The 21666-nt window shown below is 46.0% G+C and overlaps 2 protein-coding genes across 5 annotated transcripts in view; both read right to left on the bottom strand.

Annotated features, from left to right (window-relative positions):
- Positions 1-12095, bottom strand: part of TMOD1 (tropomodulin 1) — an 84986-nt gene extending 72891 nt beyond the window's left edge. The window contains exon 1 of one of the 2 annotated variants that reach the window (XM_043891172.1): positions 11946-12095. The gene's annotated coding sequence lies outside the window, so the exon portion shown is untranslated. The remainder of the gene's footprint in view (positions 1-11945) is intronic. The other variant, XM_043891173.1, reaches the window with a different exon arrangement.
- Positions 12096-19627: 7532 nt separating this feature from the next.
- TDRD7 (tudor domain containing 7) overlaps positions 19628-21666 on the bottom strand; it is a 91591-nt gene continuing 89552 nt past the window's right edge. For all 3 annotated transcript variants that reach the window (XM_043891049.1, XM_043891050.1, XM_043891051.1), the window contains one exon: positions 19628-20112. In XM_043891049.1, coding sequence (XP_043746984.1) covers positions 19892-20112 — 221 coding nt within the window. In that variant the 3' untranslated portion in view covers positions 19628-19891. The remainder of the gene's footprint in view (positions 20113-21666) is intronic.

The raw sequence follows: 21666 nt of genomic DNA, 5'->3' as shown, positions 1-21666 counted from the left end.
CCTCCGTCCGTGGGATTTTCCAGGCAAGGGTACTGGAGTGGGGTGCCATCGCCTTCTCTGCTTCTTGGGAGAGACAGAAGTTAATAGGAGAGTCCCGATCCTCAGCAAGCTTACAATTAAGTCGGGAGGATAAGACCCACATAGGAATTCCTGAAGTGGTATCACACACATCCTCTCTTCACCCACCACCCTCAGGGGAGGCTGAGCTGATGGTAGGTGAGAGCATGGACCAGGGGTCACGCGGTCCTGGGCTGAAATCCCTGCCCTGCCTCTAACTGGCTGGGCAGACTCGGGCGCGTCAGTGCCTCTGAGCTTCATGGATTCGTTTGTCCGGTGAGGGCACAAACTGATTTCTTTCTTCTTTCTCAGTCCCACAGAGCTCCAGCCCAATAAGCCTACCCTACATGTGTTAGAAGGGTGGTCACGGCTGGGCAACCATGAGGAAGGTTCGGGGGTTCTCCAGAGACTGTCCATTCAACATAAATCAATGTGGGACCCAGAGCCATGGTGTGACCTGAGTTGCATTAATAAAGTGGACAAAGTAAGCACATGATGGTCTTGCTCAGCTTCAGGCTGGAGCTCACCTCTGGGCTCCAACTCTTGCACTGGGGGTGTGCGATTTTTTTTTCTTCTTTTTAAATAAGGCATTGGCTGTATACAGTCAAGTGGGCAAGTCTTAGGAGCACAGCTCACTGAATCTTCCCATACGCATACACCCATGCCAACACCACTCAGATGGAGATACAGACCATTTCTAGCTCAACAGAAGGCTTTCTCATCCCCATCCCAATTCATCACCCTCCAAGGTAACCAGCATTTGACCTTTTAACACCATCTAATAAACTGGCTTTGACTATTTTTGAACATCATGTAAATGGACACACACACTGGTTATGTTCTTCTGTCTGCCTCCTTTCACTCAACATTATATCTGTGAGATTCTTCATGCTGTGTGTTACAGTGGCAGGCTGTTCTTTTTCACTGATGTGTAGTAGTCCATTACATGAATTATATAATTTATTTACTCTACCGTCAATGGACATTTAAGTTATTTCCAGGATTTGGTAATTATAAGCAGTGCTATGAATGTCTTTGGGTAGAAATAGTCACTTATTTCTCTTGAGTATGTACCTGGAGTAGAATTTCTGGATCACAGAGTAAGCATATGCTTAGTTTCAGGAGATACTGTCAAACAGTTTCCCAAAGTAATTGTATAATTTTACATTCCCACCAGCAGTGTTTGAGCAACCTAGTTGTTTTACATCCTTGCTAATTCTTGGTATTGTCAGTAAGTTTCCATTTTAGCCATTACAGTGGTGGGTGGTTGTATTCCATTGTGCATTTCCCTGATGACTAAGGATGTCAGCTGAGCACATTTCATATGACTATTGGCCATATGGGTGACCACTCCTGTGAAGCGGGCCTTTTATTTATTTATTTATTTTTAAAATTAACTATTTATTTTACTTTACAACATTGTATTGGTTTTGCCATCCATTCACTTGAATCCGCCATGGGTGTACATGTGTTCCCCATCCTGAACCCCCCTCCCACCTCCCTCCCCATCCCATCCCTCTGGCCTTTTCTCTTGAGTATTTCCAGCTAAGTCCAGAGAAGGGGGGCAGGGTGTCATATGAATAGCTGAAGGACAGAGGGAACACGGTCACACTCAGCAAACTTCTAATGGACTGACCTGTGGAGGGAGGAACAAAAGTGGTCTGTGGATCTCAGCGCTCAGAAGACACAGATTTAAAACCAAGGTGACCAGGGTGTGGATTTCTGATCAGCACAAGAAACTGTCTAAAAATACAAAATGCCCGAGGAGTAGCTGGGCTGATTCAGGAGGTGGTGAGCACTTGCTATGCCAGGCATGTGAGCAGAGAGCCTAGAGCCCTAGATGAGGTTTCCCAGGGAGGGCTGGCGTCTCGACTGATGGCGGGTCTGGGGAATTGACAAGATGAGATTATAAGGCCCCTCAAGACCTGGTTCTATTATGAAAGATACGTTTGGGGCCCCTGAGGAGAGAATGTGGGGACTCAGAGATGATCAGTTCTCTTTGAAAGACTTGTTCTTTGGTTTGTTTGCCTTATTCTCTGTGGCTGATCTCATTCTCTTACTCACAAGGGGCCTTCTGAAAAAAGCAGGGCAACAAAACACATCATTTGACTCCATCACTCTCTGCAGTGGCCGTGAGCCAGATCCCAGTTCACACGGAGCTTCAAAGGTCCAAACGTCAAAGTGGTCAACAGGTTTAAATTAGAAAAGTGCGCGTGTGTGTGTGAGCGCCAGGGTGTGTTTTCATTCTGCACCTCCTGAGGTCATCGCTCTGTCGGAGTCACCACATGAATCATTGTAAGCAGCCGTGTTCCAGGAGAAGATGCTGAACCCACTGCCCTGTCCCAGCTGGCCGGTCCACCTGCCCTGCAAATCCTGCCACACTCCCCACTATAGTTCCTTCTTCCTGCCCCTCTGAAACTGCCCCGACTCAGGACACCACAGTCTCTCACCAGCCTCTTGCCCTAACCCTAACCCATGATGTCTTTCTCCACACCAGCTGAAAAGGGTACTAGCAAGCTAAATAGCTAACACCAAGGCCATCAGAGTTCTGCCATCAGAAGCATCATGTTATTGTACCCCATCTACCTCAAGACTGAAAGCTACTTCAAGACAAACATCCTTGTCTCCCATGGTCCATCATAGAGTCCTGCCTCTCTCAGGGGCTGAAATCAGGTTTGTGGAATAAGTGAATGAATGAATGCCTGGCATTATTACTGGCATTGACAGTCATAAAACAAAAGCCTTGGTGGAATTAAAAGTTGGCTTGTAGAAAAGCTTGTGAACTCACTCCTATTCTCACTCTCCATTCCACACCTGTGAACTCTGTCACCTTGCCTTACAGCAGCAGTCAACATAGGTACAGTTTTATGAAGCACATTTTTGTATTTTCTAAAAAGTCAAGATGAAAAAGTAGCATGGGCAATGCCAAGAGGCAAGCTGTAGGGGGAAATATTTGTTGTACATTGAACAAGGGCTAATTTGTTTTAATAGACAAAAGTTCCTAAATTGAAAAAAAAAAAAAAAAAGAAGAGCCCAGCAAAAATATGGGAAGAGGGAAAAAAACAGGCAATTCACATAAAAAGAAACACAAATAGCCAATAAACCTATGAGAAGAGAATGAAATCCACCCATAATAAGAGAAAAGTAAATCGAGAAATGAGACACCAGTTCTCCTCTATCAGATCAAAAAAGATAAGAAGTGCCTTGAATGCTGGGTGATAGATGGATGGATGGAGGGATATAAGGAGGAAAGAATGGAGAGAGGGGAGGAAAGAGAAAGGGAAGATTGGAGAAAGGGAGGGATGGACATACGGATGCATAAATGACTCCAAGGGAAACAGGGAAGGAAGACATAAATTCTGGTTGAAAGTAAGACAAATAAGGAAGACCTCATAATTTGGGACCATTTGAGTTATATCTAAAGGACGAGTAAGATTTAGTGAGAATCCCTAGTGTTCACAAGATGTGGAGATCAACACTCTCACACAGAATAGAAGGATGCTTTGGTATACTGTCTCTCAGGACGGGTGAAGCCACATCTACCCAAATGCACACATGCTTTAACACAGCAATTCCACTCCTAGGAGTTTATTCTGCTAGTTTAATCATTGAATTGTACAAAGATATATATACAAATTATTTGGTTACTATCTGAAAGTGAAAGTGTCAGTCACTCAGTTGTGTCTGACTCTTTGCGACCTCATGGACTGTAGCTTGCCAGGCTTCTCTGTCCATGGGGATTCTCCAGGCGAGAATACTGGAGTGGGTTGCCTTTCACTTCTCCAGAGGATCTTCCTGACCCAGAGAGTGAACCTAGGTCTCTTGTATTGCAGGCCAATTCTTTACCATCTGGGACAGAGAATAACCAGAATAACCAGAGAATCTGGTTATTATCTATATTATCCCAAAATTGGAAACCACATAAAAATTCATCAATAGGACAGATGAATTATAATGCAGATGTACAATAGGATGCTACTAACACCATCCTTGAGGCTACCATTGCTTATTATGTCAAGGTACCTTCTAATTGCAACCATTTTTCTATATGTACCACAAGCTAAGCACAGTGCCAAACCCTTTATGTGGATTATCTCAAGCAATCCTAATAACTCTGTGAAGTAGGTACTTTTTAACTCCCATTTTAGTTGAAGAAACGGAAAAGCAGTAATCTGACTGCAGCAGTTTCCTGGGGCTGCCATAACAAATTACCACAAACTGGATGACTCTGAACTCCAGAAATTCACCCTGCTGCAGTTCAGAAGGCCAGAAACTGGAAATTGAGACATGGGCAGGGTTGGCTCCCTCGGGGGCCTCCCAGGGAGACCCTGCTCCATGCTCCTCTGGCGTCCGGTGATGACCAGCAACCTCGGGCATTCCCTAGCTTGTACCTGCGTCCCTCCAATTTCTGCCTCATGGTTACACAGCCTTCTTCCCTGGGTCAGTCCACTCTATGTCTCAGAAAGACCCCAGTCATTGCATTTAGGGCCCTCCCCAACCCAGCATGACCTCGTCTTAACTCGTTACATATGCAAAGGCTCTATTTCTGAAGAAGGTCACCTTCTGAGGTTCTGGGTGGACATGACTTTTCAGGGGACACTATTTAGCCTACTACAGTGGCCTAGGTAACAAGGCTCGTAAGTAGCAGAGCCGGGACTTGAATCCAGACAGGCAACCCGTACTTATCACCGCTGCTCCATGCCGCCTTCTCATAATGGCACACACTTTTCTAATATGAATAATGTTCCAGATACTGGCTTAAGCATTTTGCCTATAATAACTGAGTCCCCACAACAACCCCACTTCATACATGTGTGAACTGAGATCCCCACAGTAGCCCTACATTATAGATAGGGAAACTGAGGCACATGGGGTTAACAGTTACCCAAGTTTACACAGCCAGTAACTGACAGAACTTAGATTTGAACCCAGGAAGCTATGTTTATAACCACTATGCAAAACTATCTCCCAAGACTCTGAGAACCGGGGCTAAGAAAACATTTTTTTCTCCTGAAGGACTGGTGTTTTTCAATCAGACATGACGTGGCCTCTAATTCATCTCTTCTCCCTTTCCCCTTTGGCCATCATGATTTATCTCAGAGCTGATTGGAAGGTCCATCTTCAGCTAGGACATGAAATAACTCCTCTCCTTATTCTGTGTTGTCCATTTTGAAAGGCCTTCAGAGTGACCCATGTATCCACAGAAACGACATGCAAACTGCTGTGTGCATGGGTATATTCATTTTTCTAGAGCAAGGGACCATGACTCCCACCAGATTCTCAGAGTTTCATGATCCTAATTTTCAAGTTTTCTGCCATTTCTCCCTCCTCTCTTCCTTTCTTCTCTTCTTACTGATTATGTGGCTGGTGTGGGTTTATTTTAAGCAATCTCATAGCCTTTTAATGGTGTAAGTGAAATGCAATAGAAAAACCATAAACAAAGGTGCTCAATGCTGCCATTCAGTCTGACTTTTTAAGTCTTCCTGGATTTGCAAGGAGGAAGTTCACCTTCCCGGCTCCCCTCTTTCTTGTCTTTGAATGGTTCTGAGGCAGGAGTCGGGTTCCCACCCCTGCACGGGCCAGGTGCTCACCCTGGGTTCATAGACAGCAAACGTGTAAGCGGTGTGCCCTGCAAAAACCCAATCAGACAAGAAACCTGGAGTTCTGGCACTCAGGGGGGATTCTAGGCTGACCAGGAACTCGGCAGCTTGACATTAAAGCCATTTCTGGACCTAAATTTCTCTGAAGAGGAAAGGAGAAGGCAGGAAGATAGAAGAAGGTGGAAATAACCCACAGCTGCAGGCCTGACCCTTCCAGCAGCCTGCCATTCCTGGGACTTCCTCCTTGCCAGTGTGCTCAGGACACGTGACCCCACCATGTGCCCCAGACACCTGGCCACTAGGCCCTTCCCCAACACCCTGCCCCCTTGCTAGTCTCCGCCCCCTGCACCTCCAATTACCCCGGCTTCCCACATGCCCCACTGCACACCTCACGCCTGGCCTTGTCACGCCCCTCATGCCCCTGCTGTGGCAAAAACAAAACCAACCAAACAACAAAACAGAAAGAGCCCTGGATTTTTGATTCGGAGTCAAGGCTTAAATTAATTCATTTGTAGATTTTAATAAAAGCACTATCTTAATGCAATGGCCCATCAAGTTGGACCACACAGAAAGCTGATGCCTTTGACCCAAGAATTGATGCCTTTGAACTGTGGTGTTGGAGAAGATGCTTGAGAGCCCCTTGGACTGCAAGGAGGTCAAACCAGTCCACCCTAAAGGAAATCAGTCCTGAATATTCATTGGAAGGACTGATGCTGAAGCACCAATACTTTAGTTATCTGATGCAAAGGGCTGACTCATTGGAAAAGACCCTGATGCTGAGAAAGACTGAGGGCAGGAGAAGAGGGCATCAGAGAATGAGACAGTTGAATAGTATTACCGAATCAATGGACAAGAGTTTGAACGAACTCTGGAAGATTGTGAAAGACAGGGAGGTTTGCATGGAGTTGCAAAGAGTCGGACACAACTTAGCAACCAAACAACAAAAAAATGCAATCACCAAGGGAAAACTGAGAGAAGTCATGGGCACCTTGGTGCCCAAGGTTTGGTGGTCAGAGTGTGCAGGATGACCCTCACGTTATGAGTTGTGCATTAGCCCTTATTAGGAATTGTTAAGCCTCTTATTTAAGAAGCTTCTTAGAAACTCGGAGTCTCAGGCCCCTCCTGGGCCTACAGAGGCAGAATCTGCATCAACAATATCCTAAGAGATGCTAATGCCAGAGACTCACTAGTACAGAACAGAAAGACTCCGATTTCTCAAGTTGACCAAACCCTGGAGAGCACTTGGGTTTTTCTCCAGGGACAGCACACCCGAACTGGATGACCTGGGATGATTCCTGTTGGGGTTCACTGGGCTAGCTACAAAAAGGGGTCATTATACCAGCCCTCCTTCCCTTTAAGGATTACTGTGAGTTTCCAATGAGATCGTGGGTTCATTCCATTTATTGTGAGAAGGCCCAAAGAGGTTGCAGGGTTGGTGGGGAGCAGAACAGGTGTGGTTTCTGCCCTCAGGGAACTGGCAAGGTGGTGGGATGGGAAAACAGTGTAGCTGTTGTGTAATCATCACGGTTACACAGGGCTTTCATTTGCTTATTCTTTTATATATTCATTCATTCGGTGATCTGTCATTGATTAAAATGTAAAACATTTGCACTCTGCCCAGGGTTCGACATTGGGGAGGCAGAAATAAATGAGCCATAAACTCTTGCCTTCAAGGACCTATCGATCTGGTCAGAGATAAGGATGAAAGAGCTGATTACACTTAGAACTCCCCATAGCTGGGGCTGGGGGAGCGCAGGTGAGCAATGAGGAGCTCGCTTTAACGGAGGATTACAAGTTTGCTGGGAAAGATCGTGGGCAAGAAGAGAAGGGGGCGACAGAGGGTGAGATGGCTGGATGGCATCACCGACTCAATGGACATGAGTTTGAGCAAACTCTGGGAGATGGTGAAGGACAGGGAAACCTGGCGTGCTGCAGTTCATGGGATGGCAAAGAGTCGGAGGTGACTTAGCGAATGAACAGCCCAAGTTCGCCAGGCAGATAAGGAAGAGGACAGCATTCCACGCAGAAGGAACAGCAGGGGCAAAGGCAGCGAGGCAGCAAGGCATCAAGTCATATATGTTTGCACCGTGACCAGAAGGTACAGAGAACTGGGAGGAGTGTCAAGGGATGGCTTTGGAGAAGTAGCTTAGGGTCAGATCTTTGATGGTCCTGGGGATCAATGCCAAGGAATCTGGTAGGAAGTGGGGAGTCCCTGAATGGAGAGGAATAATGCTGTCTAAGCTACGTTTTATTAACACAAAGATCTTTTCACTACAGCATGAGAAGAAAACACTGGGGCAGAAAGACTTAAGAGGCTCTGATGCTAGCTCCGGGGAGAGATGGCAAAGTGTTTGACTGGTGTAGTGACTATGGGGACAGACGTGAAGCGGAGAGATACTAAGTAAGGGAGACTGACAGGACTGCTGACCAAACGAATGGGATGGTGAAAGGCAGGGGCTTTCTGGCTCCGAGCCTGGGTGAAGGACGTCACTGTTAACCAAGAGGTGGGGACACAGGAAGGAGAGTGGGTGCTGAGCCTGAGTCAGGCCTGCTGGGTGCGCGGTGCGCTCGGGACACCCTCTGGCTTTGTCCAGTAGGCTAGAGTCATAGACGCCTAGAGCTGAGAAGAGTGGTCCAGGCTGGGCACGTGAATTTGGGAGTTTGAGTGTCGAGCGGGTGGTAGGAGCCCTGGGAGTGAACGGGACAGCAGGAGGGTGTGGGGTGAAAAGGAACAGGGTTGAGAGTGGCACTAAGATTCAAGAGATGGCAGAGATGAGTCCAGGAAGGAGGCTGAGTGAGGCTCAGGGCCCTTCTGCTCATCACCCACCAGAAGCATCTCCCAGAAATGGACCTCTCTAGAAGCCCCAGAGTGAGTGGGGGCCGGGGCTGGGGCCCTGAGAAGAACCGAGACAGACAGATCTGTTTTTCTCCAAGAGGAAAACAAAAGGATGTAAGAAAAGGAGAAACAAAAGAAATGCTTGAGCTTGTTTCGTTTCTCAGATGAGAAATGATCTGGATCCAGCACATCCTAACATTGAAGAAAAACTCCCAGGCTGTCCTAGGTTGACTTCAATGAGCTCACTCTTTCCTATTGTTAAAAGCAGAAAGTCTGGTCTTATCGTGATTAATCAAAGGAGGATTTTACACAACAAGAAACAGGAGACGGTCCCCCAATCCTGCCATGTGATTCCTGTTTTTTCATACAGATACATTTGTGGCTTTAAACTGGTAATAGCTCCTAGTGGCCAAATAATTGATCACTTGGTGTTCTGGCTTTAAGTGAAAAGTGAAATGGCCTCTTTAGAAATGTTGGCAGCCTGGCTGGCCCATTAGTACGACCGAAAAATCAAAACATTGCCTGGAAAAGGCCATTATGACTGGGCTCAGCAGGAGTCATCGATAGATGATGTCATTTCAGAAATAAGCCGGCCAAGGTCACAAGGCCTCTGGCAGCCACAAACGACCCTCTGTGGCCCATCACTACCCCCCGTCACAGATACTGAAGTCTCCCAAGGGGACACCAGTTTCTGAGCCATGACTGGCTTCATTTTACCCTTTCTTCGCTCAGCCTGAATCTAGAGGAATGTGATGTTTGAGACTAATTCCAGAGCCTGTGACATTCAGCAGGTGATGAAGGAAGGCCCAGCCTCCCATGCACAGTCCGTCAGATGCACTCCTCTCCCTCTTCCCCTCTCCGGGGTCTGTGGCCTGGCTCAGCCCCTTCTCACACTCCTCAGCCTGGAAACCCCTGCGGCTCCTGTCAGCTCCTACTACCTTCTCTCTCCCTGCCTTCTCCTCCAAGCTCTTAGAAGAGCCGTGGGCTCTGTCTCCACACCCTCAGCTCCCGTTAGCTTCTTCCTCCTCTCGCCCGCATTCACAGCATCGCAGGGAACAAGCGCAGGACCGGGGCTTTCCCCGCATCATCGCCCTGACACCAGTCCCCACAGAAACCCACATGAGATGGGTGCTCTTATTGTCCCCATTGTGTGGAGGAGGAAATGGGCTCAGACCGGCTGGGCCACTGGCTTCAGTAAAGCAGCAGCAGATCCCGTTTTGAACCCTCGGCAATGCCCTGGCCAAAGTCACCCATGGCGCCTGCCAATCATGGTGGCCCTGTCCCAGCCCTCATCCTGTCTCTCTGCGCCCACTGGCACCGCCAACCTCTCCTCCCGTGGCTCCTGGGAGCCAGTTTCCCCTTGCTCCTTCCTTCCTCCTCACAGGGTGGGTTCCCCTGAATTGTATCCCTGGCCCTTCACTCTTCTCATGATAGAAAACCTTCCAAGGGAAACTCGGAATCCAGTGGAGACATCACGCCCACGTGCTCAAGGTCACGCTAAGTCAGTGGCAGGCAGGGTGTCCTAACATCCAGGTCGCCTGTTACTCACAGCGGCCACTACCTTCTCCTGGTTGTGCTTTTGCTGAGCAGCAGGAAGCAGCCCAACCCCAGAGGAGGGAGAAAGTGTGAGACCCTGATAAGGTGGGGCAGAGGCTATTTTTAGACAACACAGGCTTTCCACTTAAACTTAGGAGTCAACATCTTCTGAATCCTGGATCTGCAAGGCTGGTTCATTAAAAAGAATGAACACATCAGAGAGACAGCACTCTCTGCTCTCACGCTCAGCCTACTTGATCCGTCGCTGCGATGGAGAAGACCCTTACTATTTGTCTCCATTTCTTCTTAATTCTGTGAGGCTTTAAGATGGTTTTAGGGGGGAAAAAAAAAGAAGATCCAAAGTAAAGGAGAAACAAAAACGAAACTTCCAGACGAGGGTGCTGTTGTCTGAGCAAGAGAAAGTCCTAGACAATAGCAAACCAAAGAAGGGGGGAGCATTGGTGGGGTGCTCGTGGATCCCCAAGACCTGCTTGAGTATCAAGTGTCAGAAAAGAGTGGAAATGGCTGGTGGAGGCTGCCTGGCATGCCCAGTAGTGTGTGACCTTGAGCAGGGGGCTCTGCCGTCCCTTCCCCCGGAACGAAATGGTTGTCACCACTGGGAGAAAAATGGGAAATTTCCCGGTGCCCCCGCGGAGTGCCTAGAACCTGGGTTAGAGTCTGGTTTTGTGATTCGGACAGGGAAAAGCTTAGGCCAGGCCATCTCCAAGGGTCTGAGAGGGCCAAGGTCAAGGCCAGAAGAGATGGGGAGGGGGAGGAGGTGTGTGTAGGGCTCCGAGGCAGCAGCATCAGATGTGAAAACAGAGGGCAGTGAGCAGTGGGACTGGAGCCTCTAGCCCTGCCCAGTTCAGTAGATCTAAAGCTGTTTGACTCACAAGCTTCTTTGCGAAGGTGATGGCTGCCACCCAGCAGAGATGCCCATAATTACCGTGGAGCGCGCTTCCTGGGTGTATACGGCCCAGGCTTTCCGAGGGGCCTGCTAGGTCTAGTATAAAATCCGAGTCAGAGGGACCGGCAAAGTCGCCAGTCTCCGCAGCCCCTCTGGATGTGCGCGTCTGTGCCCCCCAGGGTCCCAGGCCTGGAGCTGGTGAACAGGTGGGGGGAGCGCCGACGGTCAAGAGCGCGCCCTACTGCTTTCGGCCCAGCCACCAGCTCCTGCGCGGAATCAAACCCTGCCCCCACAAATGGGGAAATCGAGGCCCGGAGAGGGAGGAGGCTTATCAAGTCCACCCAGTGGGTAGACGATAGCCGGGGCGGGGGTGGGGGGACTTCTGCCTTCAGGCTCTCCCCCTCTTCTTTCCGCCTCCGAGCGAAGGGCGAGTTACCGTGGGGCTTTAAACCCTGTCGCTTCCCGCAGTTTGGGAAACTTTTCCTGCCGCAACCAGGAGTCGCGCGAGCCCAGGTAGCAAGTCCACCTGAGCGCGGAGGCGCCCCGCTCCCACCCGCACAGCCTCGGCAGCCGGACCGAGGCTGCGCCTGAGCGCCGGCTCGGCTGCACCTGTACCGGCTGAGCGCCCGGGGCGCCTGGCTTCGCCGCGCTGGAATCGAGCGCGCGGCGGGGACGCTGGCCCCGCCATGACCCCAGCCCTCCGGAGCTCCCAGGTCCGTCTCCCGTTTACAGACGCGGCGCCAGGGTCCAGAGAGAAGGGCGCCCTGGCCGGGGCCACGCGCGCCGAGTGGTGGGGACGCGAGCGCCCAGCTCCGGACCCAGACACCGGCTCTCCAGCCCCGGAGGCAACCCCAGGCGGCGGCTATTTATAGAGGGAGCCACGCTCAGTCCCTCCTGGCGGCTGCGGCGGCGACAGCTGAATATTTTGCCCAGATATGGCTGGGGCCCCGGCGCGGGGGCAGGGAACCCCGCGAGCACGAGGGGGACCCCTGGCCAGTAGGACGCTTACCGAGCCGTGGAGCCGCGGGGGCCGGCGGACGGGCGCGGGCGGCGGTTGGGCGAGCGCAGGCGGCCGGCGGACGGGCGCGGGCGAGCGGAGCGCGGGGCTGGACGAGCTCCCGGGCGGCCGCGAGCGGGCGGGCGCTGTGGGCTCCGGGGGTAGGAGCCAGGGGCGGGCCCGGCTCTGCGTTGTCACCGCGCCCCGCCCCACCCGCCCGGCGCTCCCTCCTTACCTCTCCCTCCACTCGGGGGCGCCGGGGCGCAGCGCACAGTCCCCCGCCGGGTAGAGACGTCCGCTGGGGAAGCGCGGGGCAAGGGCTCCAGCCCCCCGGAAGATGGGCTCCTTGGCCAAGTGGGTGCACGTCGCCTCCTGTCTTCGTCTCGGTTCCCCCTCTTGTACCAGGTCTAGAAAAAGGTGGGCGGATTTCATTCCTGCTGGGTCTAAGACGTAAGAATCGGTAGGTCCTCGGATGGAGCAAAGCCAGCCAAGCGGTTGCTACGCCTTTACCTGCTTTAATTGAAGCAACGACCCATCCCGTCTCATCAGCAACCCAGCTGAGTCTTGTTTGAACCCAAGCTTTAGTCACGATCAGTTTGTGAACACGTAGTTCCAACAGAGGCACATGGTTAAAATAATCACAACCACCCAAAAAAGCCCCACCTGTTCTTTCCTCCAGTTTTTTTGAGATATAATTGACATACAGTACTGCATGTTTAAGGTGCACGTCATAATGGTTTCATTTATAAACATAATAAAGTTATTGTCACAAGTTTAGTGAACATCCATCATCTCACATAGATATAAAAGAAAAAAATTTTTTCTTGTAATGAGAAATCAGGATTTACTCTTAAAAACTTTCATGTGTTAAGTATATTTATCCTGTACATTTTATCCTTAGTACTTACTTATCTTACAACTGGAAGTTTGTACCTTTTGACTGCTCATCCAACCCCCGCTCTCAAAACAAAAAAATGTTATCTTTTTTCCTAGAGTTTGTTTTTGATGTAAAATTGACCTACAACATGTTAATTCCTTTTGCACAACATAGTGGTTAGATATTTCTATACATTTCAAACTGATCACAAGCCCAGTGATAATGTCACCATAAAAAGACATTACATAGTTACTAAATTCCCCATGTTGTACATTTCATACTTTGCTCATTTATTTTACAGCTGGAGGCTTGTACTTCTTAATCTCCCTCATTTATTTCTCTCCTCCCTCCATCCTGCTCCTCTCTGGCAACCACCTGTTTGTTCTCTGTCTATAACTCTCTTCCTGTTTTATATTTGTTCATTTGTTTTGCTTTTTTAGATTTCACATATGAGTGAAATCAATAAAGTATTTGTCTCAGTTATCTTGCTTAGCACAATACCCTCTAAATCCATTCATGTTGTTGCAAATGGTAAGATTTCATTCTTTTTAATGGCTGAGTAATGTTCTATTGTGTATATATATATACACACACCACATATTCTTTATCCATTCATCTATTTATTGATAGGCACTTAGGTTGCTTCTGTATCTTGACTAGGGCTGCATGTATCATTTCAAGTTAGTATTTTGTTTTCTTTGTATAAATCCCCAGAGGGAATTTGTGGATTGTATGGTAGTTCTGTTAATTTTTTGAGGAACGTCTACCATTTTCCATAGTGGTTGCACCAGTTTACATTGTTACTAACACTGTAGCAGGCTTCCCTTTTCTCCACATCCTCACCAACACTTATGTCTTGTCTTTTTGATAATAAACATTCTGACATGTGTGAGGTAAGAGCTCATTGAGGTTTTGATTTGTATTTTGCTGATTAGTAATGTTGAACATCTTTTCATATGCTTATTGGTCGTCTATATGTCTTCCTTGGAAAAACACCTATTCAGATTTTCTGCCCATTTTTTAAATTGGATTTTTTTTTAAATGTTAGTTGTATGAGTTCTTTGTATATTTTGGGTTCATTTCAGTTCAGTCACTCAGTCGTGTCCGACTCTTTGCGACCCCATGAACCACAACACGCCAGGTCTCCCTGTCCATTACCACCTCCCAGAGTTTACCCAAACTCATGTCCATTGAGTCAGTGATGCCATCCAACCATCTCATCCTCTATCATTCCCTTCTCCTCATGCCTTCAATCTTTCCCAACATCAGGGTCTTTTCAAATGAATCAGCTCTTAGCATCAGGTGGCCAAAATATGGGAGTTTCAGCTTCAACATCAGTCCTTCCAATGAACACCCAGGACTGATCTCCTTTGGGATGGACTGGTTGGATCCCCTTGCAGTCCAAGGGACTCTCAAGAGTCTTCTCCAACACCACAGTTCAAAAGCATCAATTCTTCTGTGCTCAGCTTTCTTTATAGTCCAACTCTCACATCCATACATGACTACTGGAAAAACCATAGCCTTGACTAGATGGATCTTTGTTGGCAAAGTACTGTCTCTGTTTTTTAATTTGCTGTCTAGGTTGGTCATAACTTTCCTTCCAAGGAGTAAGCATCTTTTAATTTCATGGCTGCAGTCACCATCTGCAGTGATTTTGGAGCCCAAAATAATAAAGTCAGCCACTGTTTCCACTGTTTACCCATCTATTTGCCATGAAGTGATGGGACCAGATGCCATGATCTTAATTTTCTGAATGTTGAGCCTTAAGTCAACTTTTTCACTCTTCACTTTCACTTTCATCAAGAGGCTCTTTAGTTCTTCACTTTCTGCCATAAGGGTGGTGTCATCTGCATATCTGAGGTTATTGATATTTCTCCCGGCAATCTTGATTCCAGCTTGTGCTTCTTCCAGCCCAGTGTTTCTCATGATGTACTCTGCATATAAGTTAAATAAGCAGGGTGACAATATACAGCCTTGACGTACTCCTTTTCCTATTTGGAGCCAGTCTGTTGTTCCATGTCCAGTTCTAACTGTTGCTTCTTGACCTGCATACAGGTTTCTCAAGAGGCAGGTCAGGTGGTCTGGTATTCCCATCTCTCTCAGAATTTTCCAGTTTATTGTGATCCACACAGTCAAAGGCTTTGGCAGTCAATAAAGCAGAAAAAGATATTTTTCTGGAACTCTCTTGCTTTTTTGGTGATCTAGCAAATGTTGGCAATTTGATCTCTGGTTCCTCTCCTTTCTAAAACCAGCTTGACACAAATGTACAGAACAGACTTTTGGACTCTGTGGGAGAAGGCGAGGGTGGGATGTTTAGAGAGAACAGCATCGAAACATGTATATTATCAAGGGTGAAACAGATCACCAGCCCAGGTTGGATGCATGAGACAAGTGCTCAGGGCTGGTGCACTGGGAAGACCCAGAGGGATCGGGTGGAGAGGGAGGCGGGAGGGGGGATCACGATGGGGAACACATGTAAATCTATGGCTGATTCATGTCAATGTATGGCAAAAACCACTACAATATTGTAAAGTAATTAGCCTCCAACTAATAAAAATAAATGGAAAAAATAAAAAATAATAAAAGTAAAAATAAATAAATAATAAAACCAGCTTGAACATCTGGAATTTCACAATTCACATATTGCTGAAGCCTGGCTTGGAGAATTTTGAGCATTACTTTACTAGCGTGTGAGATGAGTGCAATTGTGTGGTAGTTTGAACATTCTTTGGCATTGCCTTTCTTTGGGATTGAAATGAAAACTGACCTTTTCCAGTCCTGTGGCCACTGCTGAGTTTTCCAAATTTGCTGGCATATTGAGTGCAGCACTTTCACAGCATCATATTTTAGGATTTGAAATAGCTCCACTGAAATTCCATCACCTCCACTAGCTTTTGTTTGTAGTGATACTTCCTAAGGCCCACTTGACTTCACATTCTAGGATGTCTGGCTCTAGGTGAGTGATCAGACACCATCGTGATTATCTGGGTCATGAAGATCTTTTTTGTATAGTTCTTCTGTGTATTCTTGCCACCTCTTCTTAATAGCTTCTGCTTCTGTTAGTTCTATACCATTCAGAAATTCCTTTATTGAGCCCATCTTTGCATGAAAAGTTCCCTTGGTATCTCTAATTTTCTTGAAGAGATCTCTAGTCTTTCCTATTCTATTATTCTCCTCTATTTCTTTGCATTGATCACTGAGGAAGGCTTTCTTATCTCTCCTTGCTATTCTTTGGAACTCTGCGTTCAAATGGGTATATCTTTCCTTTTCTCCTTTGCTTTTAGCTTCTCTTCTTTTCACAGCTATTTGTAAGGCCTCCTCAACCCATAATTGTATATATCATTTGCAAATATTTTCTCCCATTCAGTAAGTGGCCTTTTTGTTTTGTTGATGAATTTCCTTTACTGGGCAAAAGCTTTTTAGTTTGATGTAGTCCCATTTGTTTATTTTTACTTTTGTGTTCAAAAGTGTTAAAAGCCAAATGTGTTTTCCAGAACAAACCACTTAAACCCAAACAGAAACTTTTTTCTGTTTTTTTTTTAAATTAAAATTCTGTTTTAATTTTAAACATGGCTCATAAAAAGGAGTTTGTGTAGATGGAATGTATCTTTGGATTATCACAGGAAAGTTTCTGGTGGGGTAGAGCCTGTTTATATAAACTTTTTAATATTGGTGTACAGATCACTAATGAGAAACACCTTTGAAAACTTGCTTCCACGAAATGTATTCCTACATTGCAAAACCCTCAAGGCTATAAGAAAATACTCTTGTCAAGGGGCACATACCCTATATTTTTAAACAATGCAATGTTGTAACATTTCAGATTTAAAATTTTAAATCCTTTTGTTGTGAAATCAAACATTTGAGAGAAGGGCATACAATATAAGTGTGCAGCTTCCAATTTCTGTTTGTTTATGCTTGGCTGCAGTGGGTCTTGGCTGCTCCACGCAGGCTCTCCCTAGTTGCAGGGAGCAGGGGCACCTCTAGTTGCGGCTTCTCTTGTGGAGCACGGACTCTGCAGTGGGCAGGCCCCAGGAGTTGTGGCACACAGGTCTAGCTGCCCCGTGGCATGTGGGATCCTTCTGGACCAGGGATCACACCCATTTCCCCTGCATTGGCAGGTGGATTCTTAACCACGGACCACCAAGAAAGTCCAACATTTCTATCCTTCGAGCCCCTGTTGCAGGCAACACGGCCGGCAACAGTCAGCCTGCGCCCTTCTGGGTCCCAGTCCCTGCGAAAGCTCCCACTTGCTTTAGTCGCACGGTCGTCGCCTCCTTCCTCGCCTCTTTTCCCCACAGTTTACATTCACTTGCTCGACTCTGTGTTTTAACATCAACGCGTGCTGGTTCACGTGACTGTAGTTTGCTTACTCTCATTGCTGCAGAGGTTTCCACTGGATGAATATATCAGTTTTTAAACACACCCATTTTACTATTAATGGACATATAGGTTATTTCTGGGTTTTAGATATTACAGATGTTTAGCTGTGAACTTTCTTTACCAGCATCTCCCTGCACAAGTGCACACATCTTCAACACACTTGGAATTAACAGAAATGGAAACGTTCCCCATTCTGGCACTTGAGTAGTGGTACCTCACTGAGGTTTGATTTGCATTTCCCTGTGTCCTAATGGGTTGAGCATCTTTCACGTTTACGGCCCTGCTGGAGTTCCTCTTTTGTGAAGTGTTTGTTCAGATGTATTGCCCATTTTGCTTCTGGATAATTTATTGAATATATGTAATCTGTTTGTGTGTGTGTGTGTGTGTGTGTATATCCTCCAATCTGTGCTTTGCCTTTCCACCTTCATAATAACGTGCTCAATGCACAGATGTTCTTCATTTTAATGTTGTCTAGTACACTGACCCATGAACAACACAGGTTTGATTGTGCAAGCCCATATACACATGGACTTTCTTCAATAGAAGATACTATAGTACCGCACCATCTTTGGACAGTTGAACCTGAAGATGTGGAACCACAGACATGGAGGAACCACATGTATGAGGACGTCCAACTGTGAAGTTACACGGGAATTTTCCACAGCAGGGAGGGTTGGCACCACTAAACGCCCTCCCCTCACCGTGTTCAAGGGTCAATCTTCTCCTTTATCGTTAGCACTTTGGGCGTCCAGTTTAAGGCATCCTTCCTGCTCCTGGATTATAAAGGTAGTTTCCGGTGTTATCTTCTGACAGTAGCCTTTCACTGTCAGGCTTCAGTCTACCTGGAATGGACTTCTGAATATGTTATGAGGAGGGGGCAAGTCTCATTCGTCTGTCAAACTGTTTCAGCACTAGCTTAACTGTTCAGTTATATCAACAATTGTTTTATTTTAAAAAGTGACAGAAGTGCTCCTAAAGTTAGTGAAGTAGTAGAAACCACCCTTTTCTTAACTTTAGACAATTTGAAGATATTTGTGGGTTTTTCTTTGGTTGTTATTAGGGAAAGAAAGCATTATTTAAAAAAAAAGTTTATACTACTTTATTTTACTTAAATATTTATGTTTTGGAATGTTTTTATTTTATCATAAATGATTATTTAAATCACTGGGATAATCATTCCTGAATTTTGAATCACTTTAATTATAAAGGCTAAATGTAAATTTTTAAAAAGCTAGTAAGATAATTTCAACACATTTTACATGAAAAATTTTAAACATCTGGTACTTTCTTTCTGGTCTTACCTTTCCTAGATGTTCACAAATAAAAATAAGCAAATGACTTTAAGAATTTTTATCTCTGGCCTGGTCTAAATATTTAAGAATTTTTATCTCTGGCCCTGAAATCCACTCTATATTTCTAATTATTTATGCATCTCCTCACACAGAGGTCAACTAGCCTAAACTCAGTATATGTTCAAAATCAAAATTTTAAGCTTCCCAAGTCAAATTGAGCTCATCACCCTAGAATTCACAAGAGCCACTTGGGTGCATCTTTTCTCAACTCACACTGTTACCTGGAACTCAACAACAGTAGGAATATTTATAACACGGGAATCATCAGAAACTACAAACCAAGGCTCACTGACCCCATCCCCCACAAATACCCACTAGAACTAGTTGTCCAATATTTACCAGGATATGACTGGACAGATGACTAAGACACCTCCTTCCCTCCCTCCCCCGCTCCAGGTGCTCACAGTCTATTTGGAGTGATTGGTGCCGACAACTATTGATACGGTAGGAAGCTCAGTGAGGTCTGGGCACCATGAGAGGCAGAGCTGGAAGTACAGTGCAGTAGGAGGGGAATCGGGGAGTGGCACCAGACAAGCCTGGGCAGTCAGGGAGGATACTGACAGACAAGAACGGTGGAGACAACATGAGTTGCAGGCTGAGGGAAGACAGCGAGAGTGGTCTGGAGGGGCGGAAGACTTGCTTGAGCACATCAGCAGCCCCCGATGAGCTTGCATGGGGTTTGGGAAGCAGAGGGAGGCTCAGTGTGACTGACGCAGGGACAGCAGTGGACAGTGAGTGGGGCAGGGAGATGGCAGAGGCCTGGGTTCTCGGTCCACACACTCTGGGCGATGAGGAATGACTCGAGATTTGGGGTGATCTGGGGTGAGGGAGGTGCTGGTCTGCCTGGGCTGTTCCTCCAGCTGCACCACTCGTAGCAATGCTGATGTGCTGAAGACTTGGGAGAGACTTCACATGGTGTGGTGACCACCTGCTGTGGGACCCACGCTATACTAGGGCAGGGTTACGTCATGAAATTCTCAAGTTAACGGGAGAAGAACTGAGCACAGCAAGGAAGAAAACATGAACAGGAGAGGGAAAGGGGTCTTTAAGATCATAAAGCCAAGAAATTATAAGATAATCAGTTTTTGTATTGATAAACATTTTAATTCTAATATTATAGTAGTAATTCAAGTGCAATTCTCTTTGAAAAGTCAACTCCGTTAAGACAAAACTTGTTAAATATCTTTCATCAAACATAAGCTTAAAAAAAAAAAATAAGCATATTCTTTTCAACTTCCCACAGCAGTCAAAGCCATGTAGCAGAGGTAATTTTTTTTTAAAAGCCTACTACATTTTTGTTATTGCTAAAAAATCTGAATTAGTTGTCAAGGTCTCAGAATCAGTGATTAATTGACCTTTGAAAGCTCTACCAGATACTCTGACATAAAATCATGAATCCAGATATCTGTGTCTGGCAACGATGTGTCCACCAAATAGACCACTGCCTTCCGGTCCCAAGGGTTAGTGTTTTCCGTAACTGTCTGAACCAGTGCCACCAGAGGTTTCTTCTCCACGTGATTTCGAAACACCATCGAAGCCTCCTCAGACCACTGGCTACACTTCACTCCTGAGGGAAAGACAAGGGTTCGAAGATCAGTGAAGGGTCAAACGAGCCTTTCTTTATCTGTTATAATGGAAAGCTATTTAGTCAGTGGCAAAGTAGCTTAAGCATACCAGGTTAGACCTGCCTAACTGAAAACAGAGATGCCAAACAATCCTAAAATAGTCTTGCTTATGGTTTTTCTATTCCGAATGGGTTACTCCTGTAGACCTCCAATTACAGACACAAATTTCATTTGAATGTTATAAAAAGAAGTTATAATAAAGGCTGCCCATTTCCCTAAAGTATACATAGATAACAGACTGATGATGAGAAAAATACCAGTATCAATGACATTTCTCTTAGTCACATATTTTTTTCTGATGAACCAGAGAGAGTTAAAAAAAAAAAAGAAGAAGAAGAAGAATTAATACACTTCAAGTGTTTAAAGTCACATACATCATCATGGTAAAAGCACTGGAATGAAAGTCTGGAGATTCAGTTAGTATTTCCAGCCCTTCCTCTATGAAACGGCATGATCTCGGGGAAACCAGCTAATCCTTCAGGCCTCAGTTTACTTCTCACAAAATAAAGTGGTTGGAAAAGATGAATTTAAAATCTCATGTGTATCTATTAATAAATCCCCATGACTTTTATTTATTTTTTTCATTTATTTATTAGCTGGAGGCTAATTACAATATTGTAGTGGTTTTTGCCATACACTGACATGAATCAGCCATCCCCATGACTTTTAAACTTGAGAGCTCAACTCAGAGAATTCTGAATTAGGTTTTAAAACAAAACTGAGATAAGAATTAAGTATTTTTCAAGAAATACCATTAAACTAATAAAAATTAAGTTCACTTATGCTAGATTAGATAAACTATAAATTATGTCCCATAGTGATGAAGGTATGGGAGTTTCATATATGATTTTAAAGACCTATCAGTGAGTGGGCTAAACTCTTGGATTATTAAGAACTTCTGATGAGAGAAACCTAGGATAGTCTGTAAACTACTGCTTCAGCGACAGTAACAGAGCCTAAACCTCCCAGCATGGTTTGAATTCAGTGACAAGAAGTGGCTGTAGAGCCCCCCGCACAAGGAGCACCACGGAGCTGGGGGTGGGGATGATGGTGCCTTGCACCCCTCACTCACAGAGACACCTTCACTGGAAGGTCTGACTGCTATGTTTAACAATTGGTGTGGACAGCAAAACCTGAACATTAAAAAGTGAAAATGTAGCCATTAATTATTTAGAATGTTGAGTTCAGACAAGGTCAATGGTAGCCATGCCACGCGTAAGATGCCAGTTTTGGTTCACATCTGCCTACCATGAGAGTTTCCTTTGACGTCTAGGAGGAGACAAAGAAACTGGCAAGTAAGACCATCTCTATCTATCTATCCCTATCTCTTTAATAAAAGCTGTCAATAAGAATTTACATACACAATTGCTCTCATTTCTGAGATCAAGTTAGTTCTGCCACTACTAAGTATATGAAGTGAGTGGCGGTCAAAGAATGAGGGCGGCACTTATGGTCTTAACTCCCCCACACCCCAGCACAGCAGGACACACGGCCCA

This window comes from Cervus elaphus, chromosome 29, assembly GCF_910594005.1.
Source record: "Cervus elaphus chromosome 29, mCerEla1.1, whole genome shotgun sequence".
NCBI lineage: Eukaryota > Metazoa > Chordata > Mammalia > Artiodactyla > Cervidae > Cervus > Cervus elaphus.
This window is presented reverse-complemented; position numbering and strand designations above follow the sequence as displayed.